The sequence below is a fragment of the Vigna radiata genome, unplaced genomic scaffold, assembly GCF_000741045.1.
Source record: "Vigna radiata var. radiata cultivar VC1973A unplaced genomic scaffold, Vradiata_ver6 scaffold_426, whole genome shotgun sequence".
NCBI lineage: Eukaryota > Viridiplantae > Streptophyta > Magnoliopsida > Fabales > Fabaceae > Vigna > Vigna radiata.
The window spans coordinates 120,502-132,024 of record NW_014542176.1 but is presented as its reverse complement, the minus strand read 5'-3'; the positions used below and the strand labels follow the sequence as shown (position 1 = coordinate 132,024).

The following is an 11,523-nucleotide window of genomic DNA, read 5'->3' as shown; positions in this document are numbered from 1 at the left end:
ACATCTAAAAAAGTTAAAAAAATGCACAATAACAACATTGAAAAAGTCTAGTTTAATAAAATTACAGTCATCCCATACACAATTATGGAGCTCATAACACAATACTACAGTTATCCATTAAAGTCATATTTTTACCAGCATTAGAAAAGATAAATGAAACCATATGTAATATTAACTATTAATGGTCTGCTTGTTTGGATGATGATGATGGTTGGTCAGTTGGCGGAACAAATTGCGGAGAATGGCTTCCACATTAACATTGTTTTTTGCCCACTTAAGTCTAAAAACCAAGAAAATGGAGTCTTCGAAATGAGTGACCATTGGTCCTATGTCAAGCGTTTGTTCAAAGTGCAGAGATACATTGTTGAAAAAGAATGACGAATGCTCAACTGCATATAGAAAACAACACAATGGTAAACACCAAAGGAAATAACCAAAAAACCAAAAGTGGTCGAAGAACCCACAGAAACCCAACACACAAACGAAAAACCCTATACCCAAACCACAACATCAACGAAAACCGACACCAAACGCAAAACCCAATACCCAAACTGACAAGAAAATGGTCGAAGAATGCATTTACCTTGCTCGAACCACGTTGTTGTCCGAAATTTCTCATTTCGAACAAGGACAACGAGAACAAACTGCGAGAACAGACAACCAAAAACGAAAGGGGAGAACGAATGTCAGAGAAAACGCAATGGACAAGACGAAAACGTCAGGAGAACCAATGTCAGAGAGAACGCAAGGGAGAGGACGAAGGGAGAGGACGAAATGTGAGAGAGAAAGAAATCTGAGACAGAAAAGATAATGAAACTGGGCAAGAGTAGAATTGGAAGGAAAATTTTTTGAAACCCTTTTCATTCTGCCGGCATATTTTTTTTTTTTTTTAAAAAAAAAAACAACCAATTGGACCTTGACACCTGTCGGTGTCAAATGTGTGCCAAATATTGGGTGTGAAAATAACGAACCCTAACCTATATTGTATCCAAACTGAGGCCTTCTCATAATCATCATAAACTACAAGCAAAATTATTAAAGTTAACCCATGCATTATGTGATCTTTAAGTTAATATCAACGTTTTGAAGAAAATAACAGAGACAGATACTCTTAACACATTATTGCCAGAGTTACACGTTCTTATTTCCAAAAGATATAGAAGAAAACAACACCTAAGGTTTCTATTACTAATGCATATTCTTGGTATATCACTACTATTAAAACATGATAATGCATTATTCTGTTGCTGGTATATCACTACTATTAAAACATGATAATGCATTATTCTGTTGCTGCATGCAACCGTTTTACTGCTGCAGTGGCAATTACTGTTATTATGCTTCGGTTGGTTGAACTTCCTCTTCTTGCTCACCCGAAATCTCTTCCAAAGATCTTCCCATTGACTCAGGCACGAGGAAGGTAAAAATGAAGCCTAATACGTTAACCACTCCTAACACCATCAATGAGTTTTTCACACCAATACCTGCAGGGTACCCTGCATCTGTTTTACTTGGATCCTTGTTCTGTGCCAAGTACAAAAACCCGAATGAACCAACTATGGCTCCAAGCTTCCCAGATGCTGAAGATATTCCATGGCAAGTGGATCTAAACCTAGCTGGGAAAATCTCTGCTGGCACAACAAATGTGGTTGCATTAGGCCCAAAGTTTGCGAAGAAAAAGGTGAGAGAGTAAATGACCACAAATCCAATTCGGTTCTCCTTAAGGGTCCAGTGGTCATAGGGAATTGCAAGAGCAAACATGAAGACAGTCATAAAGAAGAACCCCATCAACTGAATGGTAAATCTTCCTATGATATCAATGAAGGCCACAGTGAACCAATATCCCGGAACTGTACTGCAGAGAGCAATGAGAGTTTGAGCCCTTGCAATTCTGAAAACCTCCTCAAGCGCATTCATGGTCTTTGCTGGAGGAATCCAACCAATTGCGCTGAAGATATCCTTTTGGAACAGATTTTGGCTGTAGAATGCAATGTCAAGCAAGAACCATGTGCTTGTGGTTCCAAGCAGATGAAGTCCGTGGCGATTCGTAAATTCCTTGGAGAACAATCCATATGATTTTTGTTCATCTTCCTTCTTTGGCTCAGCTTGAATCTCCAACTGCATAACCTTAGACATATCTGCTGCAGCCTTCTCCATATTCTTGGCAACCAATGCAGTGTAGCGTGCAGTTTCTGGCATCTTTTGTCTCCAATAATAAGTCAATGCAGCAGGAAGTGCTCCCACCATCAGAATTATCCTCCAAAGATAGTCTGCTTGAGGAACAGTTGAACCCAAGGGATCAACCTCGTATGATGGAACATCATACTTGGCCATGAATACAGATGATACTATGATTGCAAACATACCTCCTGCCAATATTCCAAAGCCCTGCATGGCAAACACTGCAGCAATGAAGGCACCACGAGTCTTCTTGTTAGAATACTCAGACATTATGGTGGCTGAAAGAGGGTAGTCTCCACCAATGCCAAAACCAAGCCAGAAGCGGAAGAAGCAAAGAGTTGTCATCACAGTCTTTGCATCACTTGCGAAGGAAAGACCTGAAGCAATAGAGGCTAATACCATAAGCATGAGTGTCATGCCATAAACCTTTTTTCGACCCATTTTGTCACCGAGCCATCCGAAGAAGAGCTGCCCAGAAAGTGTTCCAACAAAAGCTACACCGTTAACAGCAGCTGACACATTTGGAGGCAATGATCCAGGCTGTGCAGCCCCATCAACGTGGTAGTATATGCGACCAAGGAGCTTTGTGACAAGTGATATACAGAACAGATCGTAGGCATCGGTGAAGAAGCCCATTCCTGAAACGATGATTGCTGTGAAATGATACCATTGCGTTTTTGCCGTGTCCAGGGCATTTAGCACCTGAATCTGCTCCTTCGCCATACCTACCAAGCTTTTCTTCTCCCTCCCTTCCTCTCACGCCAAATATCTTTACTTCTGTGTAAAAAACAGGGAACCATTACAATTTACAAAGTTAAACTTGTATTAAGATAATAAATTTAACCTTAAGTCTACTCTATAAAATCGGCTCATCTAATTCATTTTCTTTTTACTTCAATTTGTTCTTATTTAAATCTCTCACAAAACAATAATGGATTATACTATACCACGCCGCTAGAACCATAGAAAATACCTCGGTTAAGCTCAGAGATAATCCAATTTCTTACAGATTTCTCATTAAACAATATAGTAAAGGTAAAGCTTTTTAAACAGTACACCCGTTGAATAACTTGTTATTGCAAGAGATTAATGAAGGTTTATAAAGAATATTTAGTGCATTAATGTATCTTTTTACATTTTTAATGGTTAAACACTAAAACAACACCATTAAATAACAATTAGATTTAAAGACAAAAAATAATTACTTATTATATTGATTACTTTAGATACTATTCATAAACTAATTATTGTTATCTAAAATATTATAATTAATTTGTGAATTAAAGTCTAAATTTATCTCTAATATTAGCTACTAAAGTTTAACTAATTAGAAATCATTGTCTAAATTAATTTCTAATATAATAGTAAAAGCTAATTTAGAATGAATGATAGTAAGTAACTAAAACCTTGACAATTGATGTTAGACACTAATTTAGATTTTAATTTACAAAACAATTATAATCTTCGTATACATAATAAACACTATTTTAGATATTAATAACGGTTAATTTATAAGATGGTGGTTAACTTAGTGAACATTGTTATTTTGGTCTCTAAACTTAATTGTTATTTAATGATTTTTTTTTTTGAAGTGAAACAATTTTTAAAAAATGGTTTCACTTTTATTTGTTATTTTTTTTACATTGAAAACAGTATTTGAAATTTGTTATTAAGTGAGTTAGTGAGTCAACCCGTTTAATCCACTAACGTGTAGTGAGTTGGATTGAATTCAAATTTTTTTGGCTCGTTAATAAGTGAAACAGGTTGGATTGGTTCACTAGTGACCAACCCATGATGATCTGGATCGGGTTGAATCGAGTGACTCATTTTGACAACACTAATTTTATCAATTACAAATGTTTAATGAATATTAAACATATTTTTAAGTTTATTTAGTTATATTTATATAATGTTATATTTGTAATTGCTTATATTTTTATTACAAAATATAAAAAAAATAAAGAAAACTAATAAAAAATAAAAATGAATTTAACTCTCAATATTCTCTTATTAAAACACACGGCACAATTTTGTACTTCTCCAATACTCAGAACTACCTTGAATTAGGTCTTCTATAGTTTCCAACCGAAATATGATGCTGGACTTCGTGTATAATTTGAAAATAAATTAAAGGTACGAGAAAATTTGAAGGATGGAAAAAAGCACTCTGATGAGCAAGTTACACAAAATTATAATTCAATAATTTATGTTAGGTTGGTTTTGAAAGAGATGGAGAAGTTTACCGAACCAAAGTTCTTCCGTGCTCCAACTCAATCAAAAGAGTTCATTGCGTAGAAGTCTAAAATGACGTGAATATTGATTATATATGATGTGGTATTCTTAATCAATCATTACCTTTAATATGATTTTTTAAATGTGACTATGGAATATAAAATATTTATTACTTATTGCAAAAATATTTATCATAAAACAAATTAATAAACTCATTTTAAATGTCAGAGTTAATGGCTGATGAATTAATTCAATCAAAAAGTAAGAAGTTAAAAAATTATAAAAATGAAATAAAATCATGGAAATTGCCATTTTCATAGTCATCATTCTATATATATACCTCAGAAGGTAACCCTTTCCACTAAGAAAAATAACTATCATATGTAATATAAACAAGATAGATATAAATAAATGCTGTTAACATTTTTCAGAAACAAATGCATGCTAATAATTGGATATGAATTCAAATTTTAAAGAGAAGAAATGCATGCTGCATCTCCTAAAACAAAAATGCGGATGAAAAAGTAGAAGGTTTAATAATGGTGCAGATGATGATGTTAGCCACATAATGCATGCATGGGAATCTGATGAGACAACAAAAGGATTGAATGCATAAAATACACAAGAAAAAGAGAAAAAAAGTTAAGAAACTGACCTGCGATTATATAGCACAGAATCTGAGATGAATTTGGAGGGACAAAGTGAAAGAGAAGAATTGAGTGTAAGCAAAAGAGATGAATGGAGAAGCAGTTATTTATGAGGAAGTCTGGAATGTAAGAAAGTAGGTGTAATCAGATATTCGTCTGGCATATACCTTTGCTTTTGCTCCCCTTATTACTCCATTCAACCCTATACATACTTTTACAGTAACCTTTTTCCTAACTGTTCTTTCCTTTAGTATTATAATTTTTCTCAGTAAAATTTGATAACAAATTATAATAATACATTCGATTTTTTCAATTAATGTCTATCAAATTAAATAATATTTTCATGATGAAATATTAATATTCAATTATTTTTTATAATATAATTAAGAAAAATGGTATTATCCAACCGTTAATATTTGTTATAATTCATAATTTTTGACGGATTATCAATTATATAAAATCTGTTGGTAATTTATTTTGATGATTATTGACAACACATATGATATTGTTAAATTGGTGTTATCGACGAATTATTCTATCAATATTAGAAAGCGTTGATTTGTGATATTATTGGCAAATTTTTGTCTCTAAGAAAAGCGCTTTAGCATGTGTTTTTTTTTTACCAATCTTTTCCATCAATAACTACAAATTATGCAACCAACCTAATAGGTTATATCTTCTATATCTAGACATATCTAACAAAATTTTTACCAACACAAAGCATGCAAAACTTACCAATTACCAAATATAATTTTCTACAATATTGTATCATAACACAAAATAACAAATTATTCAAGTACATGTAACAATATTTTGAAAGCACATAACAAAAATGCTAATAAAGTAAATATTGTTTGAGTATGGAGGAAAATTCCTAACAATTGACATAATTATAAAAATTTTAATGATCTTTTTGTTGTGGGCTAGACTATGGATCTTGGGCTAGACTGTGCTGCTGTCATTGGTATGGTGTTGGGTTTGGATACTTTTGTTGAATATGGGTCTAGGCATGAGGAAACATGTATTGCATGACTAAATTTTTCAACGATTGAAATTGACATCTTAAATCCTCATATGGCTTATCACATGCTTTTAGTCATTGCTTGATGGAAATCTTCTTTGATGAGTGAATATTTTCATGATTTCACTTAGTTTAATGTACTAGAATTAATCAGGGAATTGTGCTTAAATGTTCGGTATTTTCCCGTTTCTGCTAATTGTGCTTAATTTGACCGAAAATTCTAATTTTAATTAATTTGAATTTTCTGAGCTAATTAATTGCATTATTTATTGCAGGAAAATTTTGGACATACATTTTGGAGCTTTAGGAAGGAGGCAAATTAATTAAAGACTCTACACATAGACATTTCAAATTTTAATTGTAACTTAGTAGTCTAAAATAGTTTTTAATTAAACTTGCACATTGGGCCATTGTTGGCAAAAATATGAGGGACCCAAAATTGTAATAGACACTTGGCACCCTAGGGTTTCTTTTGGTGGACCCCACTCTCACATTTTGGAGACACACACGACATTTTACAACTGCAGCCGTCACACTCTTGGAACTATGTGGACACTCTTGGAAAATGGTTGAATGAAAAATGGGCACCATATTTTCTCGAATTTTTCAATTTTACAAGTGCTGGAATGTTTTTTTTTTTTGGGGATGTAGGTGCTAGAACGATGCCCTACCGTGGGGAGGCTGCCACTTTACTTTTGTTTTTTTTTTCTCTGCTTGAACGTTTTCTAAGGGCTCTTGAATATATTCATGGTTTCCATGGGTTAAAGAAAGCTAATGCACGGTGATTGAAGCTTCATTCCAGTATCTTTTATCTCTTCATTTCACGTTGCCAACACACACACACCATTCGGTTTTTCTTTTGGAATGTTTTTTTTTAGCTGGGAACGTATGCTCATGAGTTTTTGGGAAATTGACAAACGTATAAGCTGTTTTGATTTTGTTTAATGAAGAGCACAATCTTTTCATTTTATTTTCAGAATGCTTCTAGCCGCCTCTTTCTTTTTGGGTCCTTGAATATTTTTACATGTTTTCTTTCTTTGCTTGTAACCATTTAAACAGTGCTGGATTTTGGGTAGAATGGGAAATGCTTCCAGCCACACAGTGAGTGACTTTGGGAGAAGAACGTGCTATCAATTGATTAGGAGAAAAAGTTGGAGGAAGTGATGTCTCGGCTTGGATTAGAATAGGGGCTGACACTTTGTGGAGTGGAGCATCGTTGCAACCTTTTTCTTTATTTTGTTTTTTTCTTGCATTTACTTGCTTTGGAGAAAAGAGAGGAACGATGATGTTGATGGAAGCTGCCGCATATACTGTTTGGGATTTCCTTTCTTTTAAATAAGCACATTATTTTGTTTTAAGTGGAGAATGATGCACTAGTTTTATTTGGAATAAAATTTGACACGACCAAAAGGATGTTTAGGCCATTTGAAAATTCAACTCCTTTTGATAGATGCACAAGTGGTCACATGAGGTGTTAGATAAATTTATGTCTTCTTATTTTTCTTTGCTTTAAAATATTTTAAATTACATTTTGAGTTGTTTTCATTTGCTTAATTTATTATTGCATTTTAATAGTTTTAATTATGTTTGGAGATTTATCTGCTGTAGTGTTCAATTTAATGTTTTCTCTTGCTTTAATGTTGTCTATTCTGTCTGATTGTGTTAATTTAGTTGTGATGTTAGCTTAGACTAGTCGGGTTGGTCATTAGCGATATTGCATTGCTTCCTTGAGATTTATTGAACTGTTCTTGTGTTTATTTTGCTTTGCCTGACATTCTGTGAAATCTGACTGTGTTCTTGCAATGGGTATACACTTAGTAATCCAATGGTGATTGCATCTTTGCTTAGTTGATCAATCTTTATAGAACACATTGGATGGAATAGGTGTATTGTGTTCGCTTTGTTCCTGATTATGATAGCACAATTGACCCTAGCTTTGTCGGTTAGCTGTGCTGGATTAGAGGTCAGAGTAGTCTCTTTGTTGTATTAATCGGTGATTGGAAGCATGGTAATTGAGTTAATGACCAACCTTTTTTATTCTGTATTTGATTCCGTTTTGCACTTCTGTTTGCATCCGTGTTTTAATTTAGTTCATTTGCATTCACACACCTTTCACACAACCCCCCCCCCCCNCNGCGTGTCTGACCTAATTCTCGAACCACATTTGGTCCTATTGAGACGACTTAGGAGTCACTTCCTAGTCTATACTGCATTCTTTTATGCACATTAAATTTTGCATGGGGTGTGACACCCATCAAAATTTTGGCACCGTTCCCGGGGACAAACGGTTCGATTGTAGGTCTTTTGTTGTGTTAATGTGTGTTGTGTTTTGTCTTGTGTTGTGAGTGTGATGTTTTGTTTTGTGTGTTCGTTAATGTGTGTTGCATTTGTGTAGCTTTAGTTGTATATTTTCATTGCATTCTTCTTTTCCCCCTTCTTTCCCATGCCTACCTATTTTGGTTATGTGGATATTGTTTCTTCTGCCTGTGCCTATGATTATGATTCTGTTGTTGATTTCTATGTTGAGAACAATAAGGTTCCTCTTCCATCTCATGAGAGTGCTCCTAGGGAGCCGTTTCCACTTGATGAGGAGGACATTCATTGTGTTTTCAACACTGGACTGATACATTTGCTGCCTAGGTTTCATGGTTTTGCAGTTGAATGCCCACATAGACATTTAGAGCAATTCTACACATTATGCTCTTTAATGAAACCTCAAGATGTCCTGGATGAAGAAATGTTCTTAAGGGCATTTGGGAACTCATTACATGGAGCAGCATAGGATTGATAGTATTGTCTTCCTTTAGGATCCGTCACCAGTTGGGAAGATCTGAAGCATCAGTTTCTAGACAAATTCTTCCCTGTGCGGTATGGTTATAGCGACGATCCTGGGTGGAATGATCCTAACTTGGGATGGTATGGTACTTCACAGCATCAATATCAGGAACCATCATTTCAAACTCCTTGTATGCCTCCACCGGTCCGGGAACCACAACAGTTGTAGTTTCATGAGCCTCAAGCTTGTGTTCCAAACATCTACAATAACAGGCAGCCACAGTAGAAAAATCAGAGGCAAGAACAACAGCAAGATGCAGCTGCCAAATCTTGTACTTCTTTTAAGCCTACATTGAATGAGTTGTGGGGGCAGATGACCGTGCAGTTCACCGAGGAACAGTCTCAAGTTTAAGAGGAATCACCATTCCAGACTGTTCAGCTTCCAGATGATGTCAGTGCCATTTACATAGGAGATGCAGTTTCTCATTCTACTATTATTGGTGAGATGAATCATGAATCAGCACATGTTTTCTCTAAACTTGAAATTCCACTTGCTTTGCCTGAGCTGTTTATGAATTCAAATATTCTTGATTCTGCTGCAGATTCACATGTTAGTGATGATTTTGATATAGAAACTGTGAAAACTGAAGATGCTTTAGACTTAGGATTAAATTTTGATCTTTCACAGTTTTCTGAAAATTTTAAATGTAGTTGTGAAGTTGGTTCTTGCTCTATTTGTGTTGAAATCAATTATGTGCTACAACCAGCTTCCAACGTTATGATGAGTGATACTAACTGTGAGTCTGATGAAAATGTTGAGGCACAGGTAGATATAAGCAACACCTTTCATATAGGTAGACCATCTTCACCTTCCGCCACTCTACCAATCTTCAGGGAAGTGGAGGTAAACATACCTATGATTGATTCTATTGTTGATGATGATGCTAGTGATAGGTATGTTGATGATTATGTTGTGGGTGAGCCTGTTTTTAATTCTCCCTCTCTGCATGATGAGAAACAACTTTTGTCATCTTGTCTGAATGTTTGTTCTCCATGCACTGAACCTGAATCTGAGCCTATTGTTGATATTGCTTCTAAATTTGAACTTGATTCATGTTCTGAGGGTATATCTGAGGTTCAGCCTGTTACATTGGGATTGGGTATTGAACCCCCTCATGTTATTTCTGTGGAACCATATTGCACTAACCATGTTGTAGGAGGTACATATGAATTTGACCAACACATACCCACAGTGGAAGACAAGGGTGCCAGTGTACACAAAAGCTTAAAGATTAATATGCACAAACTGAACCTGCTCATCAACATTCAATTCTTCTTAGTTCCAGCTGTGGAGGACATCTCCCTGGTTGATCAAATTTGGAGACTGAAGCAGTTCCTCCTCAAGACTTCCTTGCTGACTCCAATGGTGGAGAATATCTCCCTGACAGTCCAAAATTGTCAACTGCCACCTTGATCAGGGGAGTTTTTCTTTTCCCTTCCTCCTCCTGTCCCGCTTTTATTGCACTTGTCCATGATTTGTTGACTGTTCTGAATTTTGATCTTAAGCTTGTAACACATTGAGGACACTGTGTAGTTTAAGTGTGGTCTATTGGGGGAGATTTCTATTTTCTTTGTTAATTTTTTTTTCTTTTCTAGGTGTTAAATTTTTTGTTTTCTAGGTAGTTTTTGTTTTGTCTTGTGTACAGTTTTACTTGTTTCTCTTGATTTCTGGACTTGGTTTAGGTTGTAGACTTGTCTTTCACTTCATTGATACTCTGATTTGTTGGAAATCCTTGCTTTTCTCTGTTTGGATGATGATTATGATGTTTAAGAGGGTGATTTGATTGTTACAGAAATACCCTGTGTGAGAATTTGAGCCACTTTATGTTCTTTCTTGTGTGTGATATGTCTCTTGATTGCTTGCACATATGTCTTGGCTTGACTCTTGTTGATGATTCTTGATTGATATACATGTTTCGAGTGTTGATATTAGAGGCTTGCCCAGTCTGTTTGTGTTTGCTTTCTTGAGTGCATTGAGTTGACATTGTTTACCTTAGTCACTTGAGAGAAACACTGATAGTGTGCATCTGTGAGGTTCTGTTACTTTTGATTCCTCTCTTGAACTGATTGATCATTTTGCCATGCTTGGGATTGCTTTGGTGACTTCATGAGTATTTTCTTTCTTTGATTATGTGATGGATACTATCTATTTCCCTGTCTTTGTCCAGATTTCTTGAGGACTGTGTAATTCTATTTGTTTCTGTCCTTGTCAGTGTTTTGTTATCTGTGTGTTGAGTCAGTGTCACTTCCCTCATGTCCTTTGAACTATTCCTTGATTTTCGTCTTGATTTTGCCCAAGAGTGCAAAAGACTAAGTGTGGTCTATTTTGATGAGTGAATATTTTCATGATTTCACTTAGTTTAGTGTACTAGAATTAATCAGGGAATTGTGCTTAAATGTTCGGTATTTTCCCGTTTCTGCTAATTGTGCTTAATTTGACCGGAAATTCTAATTTTAATTAATTTGAATTTTCTGAGCTAATTAATTGCATTATTCATTACAGGAAAATTTTGGACATACATTTTGGAGCTTTAGGAAGGAGGCAACTTAATTAAAGACTCTACACATAGACATTTCAAATTTTAATTGTAACTTAGTAGTCTAAAA

The 11,523-nt window shown here is 35.0% G+C and overlaps 1 protein-coding gene across 1 annotated transcript; it reads right to left on the bottom strand.

The window, feature by feature from the left end:
- Positions 1-1,130: 1,130 nt before the first annotated feature.
- LOC106779138 (probable inorganic phosphate transporter 1-7) lies at positions 1,131-5,249 on the bottom strand. Its single transcript, XM_014667196.2, has 2 exons — positions 5,069-5,249; positions 1,131-2,958 (listed from the first exon to the last, which is right to left on the bottom strand). The coding sequence occupies exon 2, from the start codon at positions 2,902-2,904 to the stop codon at positions 1,336-1,338; it is 1,569 nt and encodes a 522-aa protein (XP_014522682.1). The 5' UTR covers positions 2,905-2,958; positions 5,069-5,249; the 3' UTR covers positions 1,131-1,335.
- Positions 5,250-11,523: the final 6,274 nt, after the last annotated feature.

Coding starts and splice junctions, on each gene's coding strand:
- LOC106779138 (XM_014667196.2), bottom strand. CDS start 2,904: ATGGCGAAGGAGCAGATTCAGGTGCTAAATGCCCTGGACACGGCAAAA.